Source organism: Leptonotus elevatus, chromosome 4 (genome assembly GCF_054856555.1).
Source record: "Leptonotus elevatus isolate MCC_2025b chromosome 4, RoL_Lele_1.0, whole genome shotgun sequence".
NCBI lineage: Eukaryota > Metazoa > Chordata > Actinopteri > Syngnathiformes > Syngnathidae > Leptonotus > Leptonotus elevatus.
In genome coordinates, this window is record NC_141242.1 from 8,586,917 (window position 1) to 8,607,979 (window position 21,063).

General features: G+C 40.4%; 1 protein-coding gene across 7 annotated transcripts in view; it reads right to left on the reverse strand.

Moving 5' to 3' along the window:
- Positions 1–20,974, reverse strand: part of scaper (S-phase cyclin A-associated protein in the ER) — a 54,527-nt gene extending 33,553 nt beyond the window's left edge. For 3 of the 7 annotated variants that reach the window (XR_015094710.1, XR_015094711.1, XM_086074843.1), the window contains exons 1-19: positions 20,086–20,380; positions 15,546–15,663; positions 14,731–14,807; positions 14,108–14,305; positions 10,118–10,218; positions 9,686–9,802; positions 8,959–9,086; positions 8,608–8,882; positions 7,861–8,226; positions 6,937–7,098; positions 6,789–6,855; positions 6,594–6,711; positions 5,771–5,882; positions 5,479–5,619; positions 5,217–5,372; positions 4,991–5,133; positions 3,963–4,044; positions 3,702–3,854; positions 2,431–2,538 (exon numbers count right to left, since the gene is read on the reverse strand). Coding sequence is in view for 5 of the 7 variants with exons in the window: in XM_086074843.1 (XP_085930969.1) it covers positions 2,431–2,538; positions 3,702–3,854; positions 3,963–4,044; positions 4,991–5,133; positions 5,217–5,372; positions 5,479–5,619; positions 5,771–5,882; positions 6,594–6,711; positions 6,789–6,855; positions 6,937–7,098; positions 7,861–8,226; positions 8,608–8,882; positions 8,959–9,086; positions 9,686–9,802; positions 10,118–10,218; positions 14,108–14,305; positions 14,731–14,807; positions 15,546–15,663; positions 20,086–20,253 (2,790 nt within the window). In the remaining 2 variants the exon portion in view is untranslated. Of the gene's footprint in view, positions 1–2,430; positions 2,539–3,701; positions 3,855–3,962; positions 4,045–4,990; positions 5,134–5,216; positions 5,373–5,478; positions 5,620–5,770; positions 5,883–6,593; positions 6,712–6,788; positions 6,856–6,936; positions 7,099–7,860; positions 8,227–8,607; positions 8,883–8,958; positions 9,087–9,685; positions 9,803–10,117; positions 10,219–14,107; positions 14,306–14,730; positions 14,808–15,545; positions 15,664–18,102; positions 18,491–20,085; positions 20,381–20,848 lie in introns of those variants that run through there. The other 4 variants (XM_086074846.1, XM_086074844.1, XM_086074845.1 and 1 more) reach the window with 4 other exon arrangements.
- Positions 20,975–21,063: the final 89 nt, after the last annotated feature.

Sequence of the window (21,063 nt, forward strand, 5' to 3'; positions counted from 1 at the left end):
CTGACACTGACAGAGCTATCACAGATCTAAAAGGCAGCCCACACAAATACACATTCTATGGGATATGTTCACCCAGCGCCTCTTTTGTCACTCACAAAAGGCCCAAGCGGGTAGCTTTCCATTTGGCGTTGAGCAAACAGCTGAATTTCATGTCGGCAACTCGACGATAAGTGATACGACACTGGATGGGGTTACAAGCTTCAGTGGTTCGCATGACAATTTTTTGGGTATCAGACTACACCTTTGGATAACATTTCATCACGGACATGTCATAAATCCAAAACTGACACTCGTGTTTAACTGAAATTCTTCTTCATTTCTTTTTAGGTGCAGATTCATTGCTGGAAAGGTGTCGAGTGTCAGATTTCAAAACAACAAGGGGAGTGAGAGGGGGACTTCAGCTGGCACTTTGGATATTTCAGCAAGGTTCTCAATTTGGGGGCCATTGAAAGAGCGTCAACAGGACTTCCAGGACTATTTGGATCCTATGGGAGGTCATTTCTTTGCAGAAGCTCTTTGCAGCCTTGACGCCTCTTTTAGGCAAGCCTGCCAAGAGTCAAAATTTCAATTCTTGGTATTCTTGCCAGATAATCTGATAACTATATTTCTAGGCCTTCAGTGAAAACTAATTTTTCACTTCTTTTTTTTTTTTAACAAAATATCAATCCAAAACAACGTAAAAAGTGCAATTCTTTAAAATTAGAATTTAACAAAGCCAGCAATAAATAAAAAATAATTAAATTCACATTGTACTGCAACGATTGATTAATAAGTGTATACTACTGCATAAGTGTCTCTGTGTGTGTGTTATTAACCACATCAATGTGCATTTGTCCATGCATATGTTGTGTGGCTTGAGTGCTAAGGCTCGCCTCACAGGGCACAAAATGCTTCCGAAACAGTCTTGCACCCGACCATTGCCAAAACAAAACAAAGCAAGCAAAAAAAACTACAAAAAAAACATTGGCCACTCAACCCCACCCAAATTAGGAAACGTAATGTGTGGACTCCCACCAATGTAAACTGTTTTAAATCCACAAAATGATAGTGGCAGTTAAGAATCACATAGGTTGAAATATGACGTGGGCAATATTCACTAGAAAAGTGTGGAATGGATTTATTGAAATGCAAGACTCTCTTCCCAGCAAGACGCAAACTGCTCGTACATTTTTTAACGTAAAAATATTAAGGCACAATGCTTTGGACACCAGCCAGTGCGGGAAATCTACTTGATGACTTCTGCTCAGAGGAACCAACCGTCTTCATTTTAATTAGTGGAGACCAAAATTGGGTTTGAAATAAATAATATGAACAGCCGCCGAATGGTGCTTTATACAAAGTCTTCAGCTTGATTAGCATTCACATATCAGTAGCGAAAAATATGCCAATCAACATGCCATTTATGCCTGTTGTCATTTAGACGCACAACACAAAATAGCCTAATAGGACAGCAGCACAAGGCTGAATAATTTAGATATGGATTTAAATATGCATTCATATGAATGAAGTGCTCATGGGTGCATTTTAGTTTAATGCTTACAAAGTTGCTTTCTCAATAATTTTGCACACAGTTTTTGCTTCATTTGTGAATTTTTGTATTAGCCATAAATAATTCAGTATCACCTGGCCATTTGTCACTTTTGCGTTATAAGGACTTCAATGATGTACACTTCTTTGCATATTAGTATTTTTGTGCTTTTAATATTAAAATGTTTAAACTCATTTTTATCTTATGTAAATATTCTATTTATTGCTCCTAAAATAACCTGTATAAGCCTCACAATAGGCAAATTTGCTAATTCAAAACCTAGCTTACCTACCTTCTCTCTTTGCACAAGCGTCCTGAGTAAAATGCCCTTGTTTTGTTTGTGCACATGCCTGGCAATAAACCGGATTGTGATTCGCCATTTCCTTGTTTATTGAACTGTCAAACGGAACAAACCGACTTGCGTTTAGAAAGAAAAATACCTGAGAGGAAGGACGGCGGGCATATCAATTATTCTCAGAAGAGAGCGAGGAAGAAAAGCTTTGAATGAAAGAGCTACTGGGGCCAAAGGTGCTGCGTATAGCACCAACAGTTGTCAGCATCACAATGAGCAGCGCTGAAAAGCCAATCTCATATTGCAGCCTGAGAGGTTAACTTGCATTAACGGGCTGCCTTCCCATGGAAAGCAGCTCAATGGCCTAAAAAAAAAAACTGTGTGATGAGGTGATGTCACCCCTCCACTGGAGCGCTGAACCCTGACTGTGTACATTTCAAGGCTCATTTGCAATCGCACAAAGAGCCGCGATGGTGTATGGGAGGTGCATAAACAATAATAATTTTGCTTTAGAAATCGATTTCTTTGTCCTCTTACATAACACGAGCGGCATCGGGACAGCATTATATACGAGAATAAACGTGCGTATCGTCGGCAAGATGATACGCACCACTTCCTCGTCGGACAGCTCCCGTCCCTGGATGCTGCTACTGTCTCGAACGGCTTGTTGGTGCCTCTTGCCCTTGGTGTGGCTGAACAGGTGCACCTCCGAGGTGATCTGCAAACACAAGCACCGTGGTCAGAGGTCACTACCGTCACAATGGAGACGGAGGCAGGAAGGGGTCATCAGAGCCCCACGGGATGCTTGTGAAATGATATACCTTGAAGTTGTTTTTTGCCAATAGGACATGACCTGCCACTGCTGAACCTCTCAAGGAAAAGCGGAATAAATTACAAGTTTGCTCCACAAGTCAACTGATGTCTACCATAGCGACGGGATGCCAATTTGTTTTTATTTCACCGTACAGTTTGCATTAAGTAAATGTGCAATTGCAATTGATTTTAAAAGGGCAACTTCCACATCTACTAATGTCTGGCATTCAAGTATTATCTCAAAGAAATTTCATGAGAACATAGAACTGATTTTAGACTTACAATTAAGTCTCAAACTATTATTATTATTTATTTCTTTTTAATTATTATTTGTTAAATCTGCATCTTTTAGCTGGTAAACAAATAAAGTGTGTGTTATAGATTTTAAACATTCAATTAAGTGTATCTGTAATGAGAAAAAAACATGGGACCTTAAGACAAACAAACAATGAAAATCATTCAAATCCTTAATTGCAGCATCTCTTTTTCTTTTGCTACTATGCTTTCGTAATCGCAGATAAAAAAATGCAAATTTCCCCAAATAAAAACCCACTCCAACTGTAAATTACTGACTTAACTCTATAAATAGTGCAGCCTTGACAAATGGCGACACCATGGAGCCCTTTTACCACAGACTACGGAATGGTTTATGATACTTTGTGTGTCTCAGCCAGGTCATTAAATAAAGTGCTCCTTCCTGTGGACCCCGTCCTGATCTCTCGTGTCAGATGTTACACCAAGGTCAATCGTCAGTTTAACAGAATTCACTGAGCAGTTGATGCTGGCTTGGTTTCACATGTCAGAATGCTCCATCCTTAGTTACATGGTAACCACTCTCACAAATAATATTACACTTGTGGGTGGGGGAGACAGTAGAGCTTATTGATTTAAGTCTAATTGAAAATGTTCTATAGTAATTATTCAATTTATTATTTAATTTTGGCAGAGTTCTATAATATATACAGTAAATGAAGATGCCCTCATTAGTTGAAATATTTTATATGTCCATATCGAATTCCATAAAGAGCCCATGAGGGTCCCCCACCCCCTTTAACAAGACGTACATACCACAACAGCGCAGAGTGAGCACTGTTTCTTGCGTTCGTATGGCGTTAGCTTGGGAGCGTAGTCTGTGTTGGCGTGTCGGCCGCTGCTGAGCTCAGCCGCCTTCTCCTTTCTCTGCTCCATTTGCTCCATATGCCTGCGGCTGCTCTCGTCGTGCTGTGGGAAAAGCAAACAGAAAGCAAGGGGGTCAAGCTGGGAAACGGGGGGGGCCTTGCATGGTGTCTATTAGAGAAGCTAAGCAAGGTGAGCTCTGTATAAACTTACCTTCATTTGAATTTTCTTCTGCAGCTCTTCCATGGCCTCTTGTTGAGCCGCACTAAGAGCAGCCAGACGCTCCTCTCGGTCTCTTCAAACAATATGGAAAAGAAGCGTAAAAGAAGTGGGAGTTAAGGGCTTGGCAATAAATATATTTTATCGATACATTCATTATTTATTTTAGCCGGCGTACACTAAAAAGATGTAAAAAAAAATAATAATAGACTGCTACATTTAGCAACTTATACGGCCCCTCTAGTGACTAATTAATTCCAGCTAAGAAACTGAATGCGCATCCATTTTTACATACATATGTCAGGAGCCTGGTGGACCTTTCAGTGTCAATAATGCTGAACATTTCCAAAGGCATGGTACCCATTTTGTTTTAAAAGCAGCAGTAGTTAGTTTGGACCCTAGGTTTGTGCTTCAAAGCCACAAATTATTTCTTGAGATCACCTTGCCTCACCTGTACAAGTCTAAAATTTGGGAGAATTTATAAATTAACTATTGAAGTCATGCGATTAATTACAATTTTAAAAAAATATGGTCTGACGCCCCTAATTTTTAATAATCTTTTTTTTTTTTTTTTATTAGTGGCATCAGGTGATTTTTTTTTAATTGTAATTATTCACATGACTTCACTAGTTAATTTATAATTAATCACAAATTTTATATCTGTTTTAAATGTACAATATATTTTTTCCCTAGGTTTTCATACTCTTAACAAAAGTGGAAAAAAAAATATGAAACTAATAGAAATAGTTCAAATAAATTTTTGACGTCTGTAGCCGTCAATGGCAGTGAATGAGTTAATTTGTCTGTGGAACTTAATGCTGTAAAAAAAAAAAAGGGAAAAAAGTTTAAAAGCTTGTCTGGTATCAGAAGAAATTTAAAGAAAAGTCCCAGAAGGGGGAAAAAACAAAAACATGACTTTTTTTGATAAATGTCACTACCATTACTTTTTCTATGAGCAAAGAAGGGGGCGGTGAGAATCGGAAATGTAATATAACCCCACACAACACCGAGAAACTATTAACCTCGCTCTCTCCCGTGCTGCATCCTCTCTTGCTTTCTCCTTTTCCTGCCGCTGCTGTTCAATACGAGCCTCCTGTTCCTTGCGCCGCATCAACAGCTCCTCCACGCGTGCTTGCCGCTCAGCTTCGAGGGCTCGCTTACGTTCCTACCAAAGAAGAAAAGCAGGATGTGAGCAAGCAATACACACATGAAATATGCATACTACTATGTCAATGTTTTCGGTCGCACCTGCACAGCTTCATCTCTGGCCTGTTTCTCCTCTTGCCTCCTCTGTCTATCCTCCTGGAGCTCATTAAGGCGTTGCTCATATTCATTTAATTTCGCCAGGGCATCGTGTCTCTTGTTCTGGGCTTCAAGAGTATTGATGAATGCTATTTCATTTACCTGTATGGACACAAAGCGGAGAAACAATTACATTATCATAAAATGTGGCCTCAAAACAACAAGTAATACAAAGCAGATGAGACTTCTAAATACTTCTCTCGCCTACCTTGGCCTCTTCCTCTTGAGCCTTCTTCACAATAGCCTGGAGTTGCAGCTCTCGTTTTAACTCTGCATGCAGCAGCTTTTCCTCCATCATCTTCCTCCGTTGTTCCAACAACTCCTCCTTCCATTTGCTAACCTCCTTTTCCTGTAGAAAGCAAAATTGTGGCAAAAACAACGCTGATCATTTTGCTTGTCAATCTTGCCTTAAAAAGTAGCGTTGATAAAATCTGCAAACCGCTCGTTACACCGAGTTCCTTTAGGACGGACTTCCATCTGCTCAACATGTTTTCACTCACCCTCTCCAAAAGCTTTTGCAGTTTGAGTGTCTTTTCCTCTCGCAATTTGTCCCGCAGCTGCTGAGCCTTCAGCTGTTTCTCTTCATGTTTTTTCTTCGACTCTGCAATAGTCCTGTTAGAAATATGATCACAAATCATTCATCTTTTGGTTAACATGGACTGACATTGGTTTGGACTCATGACAGGGGCTGTAGCATGTTGAGGGACTTTGGGTTAATTAATAAACAGTCAGACAAAATAAACTGGCCTTTTGACGTGGTCTGCTGGAAGTCAAACATAAACATTTGACAATAATATGTTATATGTGACCTTCATTAGTCGAAACATGACATTTTGATTAATGTTGCATTTGTGGAATATGAGTTATCCAGCCGTTTTTATCCATCTTAGGGGGCGGCCATTTTGCTACGTGCTGTCCACTGAAGATGACATCACAGTTGCTCAAGACTCAGGAAATAGCCAATCACAGCTCACCTGTTTTCTGAAACTGAGCTGTGATTGGTTGTTACACGAGACCTGCGCAACTATGATGTCATTTTCACAAGTGGGAAAATGGCCGCCTTCTGATACTGATAAAAACTGCTGGATTTTGCTGTTTAACTCATATTCCATTAACACAATATTAAACAGAATATCGCATTTAAACTATTGACTTTGGGGGCGGGGGGGGTTGAATTCCCCTTTAAATCCTTGTCAAAATAAGGTGAAGTGCCTGCAAATTAGTAGGTTGAGTTGCACCTCAAGACACTTAACACGTAGTAAAGTTGTTCATACTAAGTTGATATCGCAATAACTTTTTAGTTTTTCAAAAAATAAACTGCACCTTTTGCGTGACGGCGAGGACAGTTTTTCATGCATGTGGATTCCGTGTCCAGGAGGTCGAGCAGGTTCTTCCTCCACCATGTCACCCCATGAAGTATTCTGACGCCATGCCTCCCTCGCTGCAAGTGGGTAAAGAAAATATCTGCGGTGAAGAACACTTTTAACCAATTTACAGCTAACACGTAGAAATCCATACCATCATAATCTGCCAACATCTCACTCCACTCCATATTGGGACCGCAACCTCCATTAGCTATGCCGGCCTGGAACAGCATAAAAAAAAAAAACAGTTCAGATGTACCAAGTACGCTCTTTAGCGGGTGAAATTTGCTCATTTGTCTAACCGGGAAGTCATTGTCGTTGTCCGTCTCAAGGTCATTGTTCTCTGCTTGAATCTCTCTGGTCAGCTGCTCTTCTTCTGCGATGGCACTGGCTATCGCTTCTTCATTAGCCTTCTCCAGTCGGTCGGCCAGCTCCTCTTTCTTGGCAAGGACCTCTGCCATGGACTGAGGATGGACACAAGGTGCAGGTGTCATCATAAACAGGATGACAAAGGTATCGGTTTGGACAATAAAATTGTAGCTGGTCTAAATTTGCCCGTTGGTAGGTGATTCATATTGAAAGGAAAACAAAAGGATCAATCTCATCACACTTTTATTCACAGGGTGGTGACAAAAACCACAAGTAAGGAAGCATTCCATTATCATGCAGGGCACATTTACCGTGAGGATGAAGAGATGGTTAAAGGAGCAAATTTTTTTAAATTTTTTTTTAAACAACATTTTCCCTTATTTGATAATATGAAATCACAGCTTAAGTAAATCTTATACATAATTTATAAGGGGCATGCAAATGACTGTTAGAGTGGGTCTCAATATGAAGCACACATGAATGTGGCCTACTCAAGAACAGAAATTGACTAATCAATTAAAAGAGTATGAGAACCACTCTAGGGAATATTAATACTAACCCTATCAAGTACAGTCCTACCATTTTACACGTTTATTAAACTTTGGTGCACATTTCAAGTATTTTGACTGACAGAACACTCGCTAAAAAAAATAAAATACTCACAGCTATTCTTCACAGTGAATGGTGCTAAAACAACATTACACAAAACTATGCAGTCTTGCCGACACATTTGGTAAAGAGGGCTGCTTCAGATTGACTTTGTTTAGGCGGTGAAGTACCCATGAGACCTTCCTGAACTCCCCTCGTACCCACCCTGGCCCACCCCTCCCTCTGCTCCTCCATCTCTCAGCACTCACAGTGGAAAGCTCTGTGGGGTCCAGCACACTCTCCAGTTTCACCGCTTCCATGGGAGTCTCAGCCTGTTGTGGAGCAGATGCGGCCATGCCCTGCGACGCACCCCCCTCAGCCGCGCAGCGCTCCAAGGCCGACGGTCCGCCGAGCCCATCCGTCTGGGGTCGCTGTAGGGATGCGGAGTGGGCCAGGGCCGGCGGGGCCGGGGCAAGGGGTGGGGCTGATAAGGTCATGTCTGCTGGTGGGGTTGCAGCTGAACACAAGGTGGGCTCTGGGGCTTGGGAAGGGGAGATATCTGCTATAGGGGGTGGCGCGTCATCACGGGGTGCGTCGACACAATGCCCCGAGTCTTGTGCATTCTCTGCTGGGGGCTGCACACACGCACGCACACACACACAAACACAACCAGATGCAAGCTCCATTAAAAACATGCACACATCATGCAGGGAATCTTGCTACTGACATGCCCTCGACACAAACTCTGATCCAAATTTGATGATGGATAAGATTTGGATTTTTAAAGATGAATAAAAAAAAAAGACGTGTTGATCAAGTGTGAACTGAATTTCATGAGTGAAAACAGATTTTGCCACTCAAATCAATCTGTTGAAAGTTGTGTGTTTTTCAACCTCATGAGCCCAAAACAAAAACAATGTGGTTGATGAATCCGTCTCATATTTCTATACTCATCATGAATAATCGATATCTCTCTTTGGAGGAGATGCATGACACGATGTAGTGGACCCAAGTACCTCCACTGTATCGCCGCTTACTGGATGTTTATCCTCCTCTGGGGGATGCTGGAGTGTCGGGACTTTCTTCTCAGAGTCCCCCTGGCTTGCATTAGTGGGAGGGCAGATGGGACGCTGTTCTTGAGGCGGCACCAGTGACTCATTTTTGGTGCTGTCCTGCTTTGCGTCGACGTGAGTGGCCAAGACCGGACTGACCTTGGCAATCATTGTGGCAGAGCGGGGCTTGGCCGCACGTCCTCGCTGGACAGTTTCCCAGCCTTCGGAATCTTTTCTACCTGAAAACATAACAGTTCATATTTAGTTTTGTTGCTTTTTTACATTTCTGCATTTACGCAGTGAGGAATGCCTTACTTGGCTTTTCAACTGAACAAGACATCAGCTGACTTGAACTTGGAGCAGATCGAGTACACTTCACTCGGTCTGCCCAACTGGGACCAGTAAGGGATAGTCGGGCTGCGGCCAGGGCAGGTGGAGGTCCACTGGATAAGACACATATTATATATCCCAACAAATGAATAAAAAACAAACAGAATGAATCATTTATAAGTAGATGATTATTTTTTTTTATTTCATTTTGCCTGGTCAAAGTCACACTCCACTGTAAAAGCACAATCAATATGCATTTTCGACAGAGGCCGATTACAGAGCGTTGCCCATACAGAACAAATGTTTTCCGCAGTCTTTAACTGCCACTTTCATCCACAAAATCCACTGAGGCAACCAAAGAGTTAGGTGAAAGAAAAATAAGAATAAATATATTCGCCATCAGAAACCAATGGCAGTCACACTTACATAGTCGTATGCAAGGGTGATATCATGCAATTTTATAGTCTGGCAAATGTAGATGCTAAGCCGTGGTACACACACACAGTATTCGGCCTATACAGTAAATAAATATTCCGTTTTACTAATCATGACAATATAAGAGTGTCAGAGCTGATTATAATTATATTTGTCCAAGTAATACTGGTGTATAGTTATGTTGAGTGTGAATAATAAACACAAATAAACCAAAGTAAAAGCTAAATGATGTTGGCTATACATCTTGGCACCGCATGGTGGAAGAGACGGGACTTACCCAAAATTTAGGGTGCGACGTGCACCTGGGGAGGAAACCATTCTGTCTGCAGAGGGGCTAGGCACCACATGACGTCCTGGAGACATTTTACGCAATTCCCATGCCAAAGAGGTAGGCCTGCAAATTAAAAGCATTGGCGTTGAGTCGACACAAATAAATACTTGCAGCTATTTAAGACACAGTAGAAACTTGGACAACATAGGATTTAGATGACCAATTGCATACAGCCAGTCAAATGACACTTGCACTGTGTTAAAAGTGAATACAATAAACCAGTGGATATTTTGAAAAGGAGACAAAGTCATTGATCCCTTCTGTTTGTACCTCAAAGCCATTGAGCAGACACTAGCACTTTGTGGTCACAGTTCGACCTTGGGGAGGGCAACAGTAAACAAACAGGAAATGAATGAATGCGAAAGACAAAGAGATCACCTGTTCTGGGCATCGGTTTTCTCGAGCTTCTCCTGGAGCTGGATCCAGTCTATGAGGGCTTTAAAATCCCGCACGTAGTTGTCCAACATCATCAATACTTCCTGAGGAAAAAGTAAATACAAAATTACAAGAAGGAACAGGTTTAAAATAAATACATTTAAAAAAGCAGCATGACAAATCATCTGAAACCCAACCCAATATATCCACAAAAAATATGTACTGTATAGACCTAGTAGAGCTCATATATGTGGTTGTCGGACCACCTGCAGTTCACTGGGCCAGTACAAATTTAACAAATAAATGCAGTGAAATTGGCACATTCTGGCTTTTTAAATATTCAATATTTTGGGTTGTATCCCTTAAATTGTTCAATCATCGATCCGTTTACTGTGCCATCATGCTCATTAACTCATTCACTGCCATTGACGGCTATAAACATAAAAAATTCATTTGAACTATTTCAATTAGTTTAATTTTTTTTGCCACTTTTGTTAACAAGCGTTTGAAAACCTAGAATTTGTTTTATTGTACATTTAAAACAGATATGAAATTTGTGATTAATTGCGAGTTAACTAGTGAAGTCATGCGATTAATTACGATTAAAAAAATTAATCGCCTGATGCCTCAAATTTTTTATATTTTCTCCATTCACTGCCCTTGACGGCTATAAACGTCAAAAATTCATTTGAATTGTTTATATTAGTTTAAAAAATGTTCATACATCAACAGTATGAAAACCTAGATTTTTTTTTTAATTGTACATTTAGTACAGATACAATTTGTGATTAATCATGAGTTAACTAGTGAAGCCATGCGATTAATTACAATTTTAAAAAATTAATCGCCTCTCGACTCATCGTTTACTACAAAATAAAACAACTGCTGGATCAATCCAATAGACAAACACAGAAAAAAAAACATAAACAAGAAATAAGCCTTATAATCGATCAATTAATTCCTTCGATTGCGTGGTATTAATCATGACGTAGAAAGAGTGCACTGGTTCATACAACAAAATGATTAACAGGCTGACAATGTTATTCCTCTCAATACAACTGAAATTTGAGACAGGAGTTCAGAACATTCATAAAGCAAATCCGCCAGCCCATTACAATATTAAAAAAAAATAAGTAAAACAGTTGCTGGAAAGCCCAGACAAGTTCATGTGCACAGAACAATGAGTCAGAACAGAAACAGTACATTCTTGATAGGGAATGCCCCTTATCTTATCTGCCTTTGGTCTTTCAGATGTCCCAGAGGTGTGGGACTGTTGGGAGCTACCCCCAACCATGGCCACAACCCTCCTCATCGAGCTCTAATGAAAGCAGACAACTGATGGATGGAGATCGTGAAGGGAGTGGTAATTGAGAGTAAAGCTTCACAGTGCTTTTAGTTAATCGACAAGTCAGGCCAGTGAAAGATGTGTCCAGCAGCAGCTCCGATGATTGGAGATGGTTAACAAAGACCGCCTCTATAGCTCGCCGCTCATTTGGTAATGAAGGCCGAGCTGGTCCTCTGACGGACAAAGTCCACAGCCAGTGGTGGCATCGTAAAGTGGCTTTTAGCATGTTAACAGGCACACTTACCTAAATACAACCCTCACATAACATTTTCACGACGAATGACAACATGTTTAACCTCCGAGAGGCCTTGCCATTAGCCGGGTCAGTAAAAGGCAGTGGTCCATCAGGCACACAAAACAAATGAATCTTTTTCATTTTTGGGGGTCTTCATTTAGAGGACAAATGTGTAAAAATATTAGGGGTGTCAAAATTTGTGAATTAATTTAAAGTTCCTTTTAACGCCACTATTTTTTTTTTTTTTTACGTGCGATTAATGACCACCTCTTACTTGGAAAGCCTGTACTGGGGGGAATTCCAGTCGCAACGCACGTGTCTGCTGCGCACGTCAAAATTTAACAGTAATATATTTAATAATTATGCATATAGTTGTGGAGACTGGTCTTAAGTTGTATTTTACAATTTTAAAATGTGCAGAATTTCACAAGTTACTTCATGTTAAAGATTAGATAGCTCTTAACTCATTCACTGCCATTGATGGCTATAGACATCAATTTTTTTTTTACATTTTATTGTACATTTAGAACAGATAAAAATTTGCAATCAATCATGAGTTAACTATTGAACTTGTGCGATTAATTACGATTAAAACACCCCTAGAAAATATACAATTAGTGTAGTTTGCGCAGCAACAATATTATCTTCATGATCCAAAATGAAGGTTGATTTTATAGGTGTGATTTGTTATTACATGGAAATTGGTGAGTCGTTTGTGTGAGAACAGCGCACAACTCCACTGGGGTTGTCAGAGCACTCTCATTCGGGATGAGTGCATCATGTATCAATTTCCTCAGAGCCCAAACTGGGTGCAATGGGAATTATGAGCAGCAACCCACTCGCATCGACATTAGAAAGCATCAGTGTGTCATGAGATGAGTGGGGTTCAAAAAAATTAAGAGCCGCCAGATGTCTGACAACATAATGATCACACTACATGGACCATGGCTACAGTCCTGAGTCCTGAGTCCTGACCACAGACCCGTCACCAGAACCATGCTCGGCATAATGCAGCATGGCAGAAGAATCAATAGAAGACAAGAAGCGCTACTCAACCATTCAAAAAGGTACAAAAACAAGACTCACAAACCCGAGACAGTCAAGAGAATAACCACATCTTCAGTATGCCTAAGAGAGCACACATCTGTTGTTTACAGCCTGTCATCAATACTCCGAGCAGGCTGACAAGAGGGAGCCCTGTGATAATTCTCTCAGCAGTGTGGGCCTCTGACAAAAAGCAGAAATCAAGAGGAATGTGCCCCTGTATTTAGATGTCAATGTCTCCCTCTAGTGTTCTCACAAAATCCTGATTATGAGCCCACAGCCACAAAAAGTTGGCTTCAATTTATCTTTAGGGGTGTTAAAAAGAATTGTTTCGGCGATATATCACTATATTACCGTGCACAATTAATGTATCGATTCAATATGCGGCCACATCGATTTTTAACTCATTCACTGCCATTGACGGCTTTGGACGTCAAAAATTCATTTGAACTATTTCTGTTAGTTTAACAGTGTTTCCCACTTTTAAAAAGAGTATGAAAACCTAGAAAAAAAGTTTTTATAGTACATTTAGAACAGATATAAAATTTGTGATTAATCGTGAGTTAACTATTGAGGTCATGTGATTAATTACAATTAAAAATTGTAATCGCCTGACGACCTAATTTATAATAATCTTTTCTTTTTTTAAATAATAATTTTTTCAAAAAACACATTTTTAATAATCTTTTCTTTTCTTTTTTAAAATAATATTTTTCAAAAAAAGAAAATATTATTAAAATTAGGGCGTCAGGCGATTAAATGTTTTATTTGTAATTAATCGCATGACTTGAGTAGTTAACTCATGATTAATCACAAATTTTATATCTGGTCTAAATGTACAAAAAAAAAATCATACTCTTGTTAACAAAAGTGGGAAAAATGTTAAACTAATAGAAATAGTTCAAATTATTTTTTGACGTCTATAGCCGTCAATGGCAGTGAATGAGTTAAACATCAATTTTTAATGGAAATATTCAACAAAACATCTTACTTATAGTTAGCACAAGAGTGCCATCTAGAAGAGTAAAAAAATATCACAGGTGCTTCAGAAAGCTTAATTTGTCTGTCTGTCTGTCTGGTTAGCTGTTTAGCTAGCTAGCTAGCTGGCCCATTTAAACAAAGAGTGCCATCCAGAGGAGTCAAACAATATCACAAGTGTTTCATGAAGCTTAATTTTTCTATCACTACTGATTAGTATTTTCAAAATTGTGAATAATAAAAATAAATAAATCGCAATAATCGACTTATAGATTTGTATCATGATTAATCGGTATCTAATCGAATCGTGACACGGATCGAATCGCCAGGTACGAGGCAATTCACACCTCTATTTATCTCCAATTATTTTTTCCCCCCCAAACATGCTGACCTTGCATTCTACGACACTTTGATCGGACTCGCACGTGACGTAGATCTCATCCACCGCACGTCGCAGGTTGTCAAACAGGAAGGCCCAGTAACGTGCTCGTAGGTCCACTTTGCGAGGCTGCCGGGCTTTGGTGGGGCTCTTCTCGGGCGCCTTGTCCAACAAGGCACCAGTTGTGCTTTTACTCTCCACACCAGTATTCTGAAAAAAATTGTTACAAGTTTGAACTTTGTCTCATGAGATACCCGTGAATATATAAAGTCTAAACATCCCTGTTCAAATGCTGTAAGAGATTGTTGTCACATGTACTAAACAGTCAGTATTTGAAATTTTTTAAATGGCAGGAAAAGCCTACTAGAACAGCTGCACTTGATTTTGGGGTTAATCAGGGGCACGTTAAATGTTTGTTTGTAGAGCTTGAAAGTAATGGAAAAAGTTTCTAATTCATTTATCTTAATTTTTAAGTATAAAAAAATGAAAATGGGGATGTGTTGTAAACTTTTTCTATCCACAGTGAACCAACTTAATGTGAAATTCTTAAGGGTAGTTCTAAAGACGTGCGAGTAAAAAGTCATTTAAAAATTGGTAGCTGGTGCCCTCTGGTGGAAATGGATCCAACAACTCACCTGCTTCTTATTCCTTTGCTGCCCAGAATGAGTCCTCTGAGTTCTTGTGCTGCCAGCGGACTGACTTTTGGACTTTGCTGTGTGGATAAAATGGAAAAATGATCCTTATAAAATGATTGATGCCATTGGAAATATGTCAACTTGTCATGTACAGTGAATGAAAGCCCAATTAGAAGTATAGAAGAAATTTACAGTCAAACGTTCACCATCAAACTTTTAGATAAGTACAATTTTAATATTCATAGCAGTCGACAACGTGTCAGTCGGCTCTTGTGTGATGTCACGCATGACTGTTTTGAATTCAATTTTTGGTATGACTTTAGGAGAGCACATGTGTCAAGATTCGGTCTTCGAGGGCCTGAGTCCTGCATGTTTTCGAGGTTTCTCGACTCCAACACACCTGATTCAATGATCAGGATCATCATCTGATGAGCTTAAATATGAATCAACTGCGTTGAACGTCCTCGAGGACCGGACTTTTACACAACTGCTTTAGAGGATTATTTTTCCTAAAATGCAGATATTTTGACTTAAGACCATCTATTATTATACAATTGTTCTTCCTGACAGTTCCAAACATCCTTATTTATAAAATGTCTAATTTCTTAGATATTCTAAATGAACTAACTAAAACTAACTCATCTTTACAGCGAAAAAAGGACAGTAATCCAACAATAAATGGGCTAAGACGAGAGGAAACGACAAACATTGCATTGAGGGAGTGTGGGAGGTGTGTGAGTGGGAGAACAGAAAAAAAAATCTGTTAAGGTAACCTCTGAATACAAAAACGTGAATTTTGCTTGAGCAGCACTGACCTTCCTCCTCTTTATTCTCCAGTGGGACACTCCATGCAATCAGGTTCCGAGCAGCGCGGCCCTCTTCGGCGACGATCTTGCGAACTTTGTCATGACTGTTGGAGCGCTGGAAAGATGCCTGCAAAAGGATCCGAAACATCAATATTTCACTGCAAACGTATCAGCGGTGTGACTGAATAGAAGGAGACTTTCACTACAATATATACGGCAAGTACAAGGTGCCTTGAGATATGAGCGACTCTACTTTTTTTTTTTTTTAAGATATAAGGCCCTGTTCACCCAGCAATATACTAACCCCTTAAGGTGGAGGTGAACTCAACCCATGTCACAACAAGCGGCAGTTTGGCACATAGCATGTTTATTAGTTCATTAAAAATGAACTAAAACTAAACACAAATGCTTTTAAAAACTAAAACTAACTAGAACTAAATATAAGTATAGAAAGTCTTTTAGTTTTTAATATCATACATGAGCTTTCAGGGTTCGTTTTAAAAGCATATATTTCGGCAATGATAAAACTATCCATCCATTTCAACTGGACGGGTGAAGTGAAGCCTATCTGACTCGCTAATGCTAATTAGCGCGCTACTCAAAAGAACGGCTCCACACTGGAGAAAAAAAAAACTTATTGGAATATCTTGACCGTGACGTTTTCCTTTTACTCTCTAATGTGGATACAACTTAACAGTGTATCAGACCACGTGAAACCACACTGCCCCTAAGTGGCCAAATCGGGTACAACATGAACTGCGCTCCAAATAAAAAGGCACACACAGACAAAGGCAAGACAGTATAAAATAATTTAAATAAAATCGATTTTGGGACATTTAAAATTTGATCTGAATCCTACTAAATGAGAATCGCAATTCTTATGAGAATCGATTTTTTTGGGCACACCCCTAATAGTTTTACAGATCTTGTATTGCATCTCAGTAGTCGTATTGAATGAAGAGACCGTTGTGTATTGCTTTGGACTTGGCAGTCTGATGCAAGGGGTATTGTTGCTATGGTTACCCATTAAGCACACAGTGCTAAAATATGGCGTGCTGAAGTGTCCATGTCTGCAAATGAGCATACTGCAGAGCTGGAAACTTTCAATTCAACCAGGAACTATTGGGTCAGATTCACAGTGGTGTGTTGCAACATACTGCTGAGCGCTGGAGTCAAATGCACCACACTGCGAGAGCTTTAAAACGCAAGCAAGACTGTGACAAGAAACAGCTCGAGGCTCGAACCAACCCGCTTTGCGCCTAACATGCATCATGGCTGACCTACACATTGAGTATGCATCAGTGATTGCAGAAGCGCAAAGCGAGCAAAAAAAAAACACTGGAAGGCAAGTCACATATTTTGTAGGGATGTTCGATACCATTTTTTTTTTCAGACTGATACCACTAGTATATTTGATACACAAAATGTCCCCGACCCAAAAAACAATGACAGATAATTTTAAAGAAAGGCCTATATGTAGCATCTTTCTTTAAAATTGTATGAAATCAATGGCAATTTTCTATCCCTGTTATTTTCAATTTTTAGTTCCTGATCATAAAATGCCACGAAAGGGTGCTATTGGTATCGGTACTCACCCATCCCTACATATTTGTCTTTTGCACCATAAGACCTGACTGTGAAATAGAACGCGGCAGTGGAATCTCAGTACATCCTTATCTAACAGAGAAAAAAAAAAGTGTTGAAAGAGAGGAACGAATGTGCGTTGCATTTTAGATGGCGTAAACAATATGATAAAAGAACGTAATGTGCTCCATTGTTAATAGACTGCTTGATTCTGGCATTCATGTCCTCAGTCTTTCATTCACTGAGTTCTGTCTCAGTATAATGGTCCCTACTTCCTCTGCATTATTTAATAACTCGATTGAAAACCACCATAGTCATAGGGTGTGCCCCCCTCCCCCCCCCCCTCCTCTTAAAAGGTCAACCTGAAACAACTCATGTTATTGCTAATTAGCCACCGAACAACCCATTGGATCAAAAGTATAACCTCTGGTTATCCTATCATCTAAGATCCTCTACGGTTGCATCCTAAGCAATGCCACAATAAACTGCCTATGCGGTGTAAGAATCCTTTCAACAGTCATTCGTCAGGTACGACAGCATGCGTGGGTGCCACATTATGTAGTGCCGACATGCACAGTGCATTGGTCCTGATACTATTTAATGTCCCCCAGCTGACCTACTTTTGGTGTGCAAAAATTCTTTCAAATGTCAAGTGGCCTGTGCACTTATTCTTCCGAGTGAGAAGAACGCAAAGATAAGAAGATAACACTGTACACACAAATACAAGAGAATCTCTTGCCTGTTCGCCGCTAATAGCTAACACGTTTGCTGTAGCCCACCTAATTAGCAGAGCAGCACCAGTTCAGCCGGCTGAACTGCACTGTAAAGGGCACAGACTCCTTCACTGAGCACCGGAAACAAGACCCATTTTCCAAAGCCGGTGCTTCGTAAAGGAGCAAGTGTAAGGTTTCCCTTTCAGTCCCTGCAAGCAACAAAAGAGGCGAGAGCCCCTTAGGAGACGAGCAAAACATGAAATACATACGGAATAGAAGAAGAGCGCAGAAAGCGCTTCTTGGTCCTCGTCCAGGACTGACATGCTGTTGCTGCCCACTTCAGGCGCCCTCTTCCCCCTCACCAGCAGCGCCACTTGTACGACAGGCCATGACCATCTGACAGGGGCGACTAAAATAGACTCCCAGTGCTCGCTCCACAATGTCAACGCAACTTGCGCCGATAGTTCAACTTGTCTCAGGAAGACCGGGCGGGCAGTTTCGGCCCGAACTGGCTGCTGCTGTCCATCAGCTCAGCACTGCGAGCCGCTTGTTACATTTGCAGCTTCTGCGCTCCACTTTGGGAGCTCACACACTCTTCCTCGCACTCTCCTTCTGCCGCGACTCTGCGCAGTCATGCACACAGCCCCCCCAACCTGTGCTGCCAGTGATGAGAGCGTAGCTGCAGGCGAAGGGACAGTGTGCGTGTATAACCACACATTCGCATTAGCAACATAAGAGTGACGCTCGGAATCTGATTGGACTCTGCATATGATGATTCATAGTCTTATGGGGGATTTTTTTTTTATTTATTTTTTTAGACAAGCTTTCATGGTTTAGCTGCAAGAAAAATGCTACATTAGAATCAACTAGTTTTTCTACTAAAATATTTGTTAAATTGACCTTTTGACTGGCTGCGCGGTCGTTGGACGAGTTCCCACTTAGGGCTGACGATATCGCAATGTAGAAGAAAGTAAAATTCCAACTCGCAAAAGATGTAATTTGGAGGGGGGGGGGGGAACAATCTCTGCTCCATTTTGGTCAGTCTGTTTTATTCTTTTTTAATTTCCTATAAAATCCCGTGAATAACACTCTTTTTTTTAGGAGGGGGGGGGTGTAGATCCAAAATCAAGGGGGGCTTAATTAGAAACTAAAACTTTTTACATTTAGAGTTTCCCACAAGTGTTTTTTTAGGCTGTCAGCCCGCCAAACTTTCCTTGTGGGAAATTGGGTATATCCCAGTTGGATACTCCCAGATTACTGATTCTGATAAAATGTTTGTTCTGGTTAACGCAGTCAATCCGAATCACGTTGGGTTACATGACGTTACTTATTTCGAATAACTATAATAGATAAATCTCTTGGTAATCGTGACTGTAAATTATGTTTTGGTGTTAAAAATCTTTGTCTCTACGGGGGTCGCCATTGTCGAGTGACGTCAGATTTAAACTGGTCGGTGATGCTAGAGTCCTCCCCCCCGATTTTGCACCTGAATCTCCAAGTTCAAATGGGCGTTCCCGAAAACCTTTCCGGGTATAAAGTCGGAAGAATCCGAATTTCCATCTTCCTCGAATGCAGCATAAGGGTTTTCTGGCTTTGGTCATGTGACATTTGCAGGATGCGCTAGTTGAAATAACATGCAATTTTATTGTGTTTTAATTATTAGCGTTTTTACAATGTTCAAACAGTTATTGTTGTACTTGCCTGCGTCAATCATTTCCTAATAAGAATACAAACTAGTATTGCTTTTACAGTTTCTTAAAAAGAAAAGATTTAAGGACAATACATTTGTTCCATTCACACCAAATATAAGCAATGTGATTTGAATTTGTTCCCTACTGTAGCGAATATAAACCGAACCATGGCCTGAGTTAGTTACGTACCTCATTGGAATTACAAACAATTTGAACATTTTGCAGAGCTACACGAGGAGTTTGTTGTAAACTAGTCAGCATTCATCTTAGTCAGTGGTCAAATATTATTCCTACTAGTTGAGTCATTTCCACAGCAACTATGATTACTAACCATGATGTAAAAAAAAAAATAATCCAAAACGATCTAAGCCTTAGATCGTCGAGCTGGTAGCACCACACCCACTTGGAAGGTAAAGGCACACTAAAACCAAAATGCGTTTAATCGTGGCTGCTAGCTAGCCGGCGTTAATTCAGCCACGCGCCAGACAAAGATTTCGGAGACGTACAATAGGCGCTCCATTTCGTCAAAAAAAAAAAATAACATAACGAGATTCCGATTACCTTGAGAGCATTAATGGACGGGTTTTTGTTTTTGCTTCCTCCATGTGACGACCCTGAGCTGTTGCTGCCAGACCTCTCCCTCCCGTCACCTCCGTGCCCGACTCTCGGTCCCAGACGGTGCTGCCCAGCGCCGCGCCGTCGTCCGTCGTGGCGGCCGTCTTTGTTCATCGATTCGCGCTACGTTCAACGCTCAGTCGGTGAGAAACGCTAAGTCCACGGACAAAGTTGTCCAGTTGTCAGAGTGGATGGGAAACCATGTTACATGACAGCGAGGCTAAGATACCCAAAAAACGGAAGTGCGATGACATTGCGATGTTTTCGATAGACGGCAATGTGGTCCAATCATGTTACGCTAACATGAGAACGACATGATTGATAGCCAATCGAGTGCAGGATAATTCGGGTCACAGGGCGGGATTTAGTTACCGAGGGCGGGACTGCACGTCTCTACCATGGCAACCATACAGATTGAGCGGGCATTTCGCTAAACGTGAGCAAATTAATCTACTTTCAAAATAAAGGTACTTTCGTTGTGCTTCACACTGGATATAATAGGAAATCGGATTTTAAATTTACGATCTAAAAATATACAAAATTCCCTCAATTAATTTAATAAAAAACGACATGAAAACTAGGCACACCTCTGAATCCCGGAAGCTTTCGTCTTTTTTTTTAATCTAAATGTCAATTGAATGTTTATTTGATCTCCAAAAGCCATAATGAAAAATATTTACTCTAATGTCATTAAATCTCTCATACTTACGATTATCTCCATCCTTGCTGTCCTTTTTGATTACTCGATAATGCTGTCCCGATGGAAGTGTTTCGAAGTGAGTTATGTTTTGGCTTAGATGTTTCATAAATAGACCACAAGTTGACTAGAAGTGATGCACATCTTGCAAGTCTTAAAACGTCCGTTTATGACAACGACAACCTCGACGTATGGGTATGTTTTGAAGACTACACATGGGTTTGAGC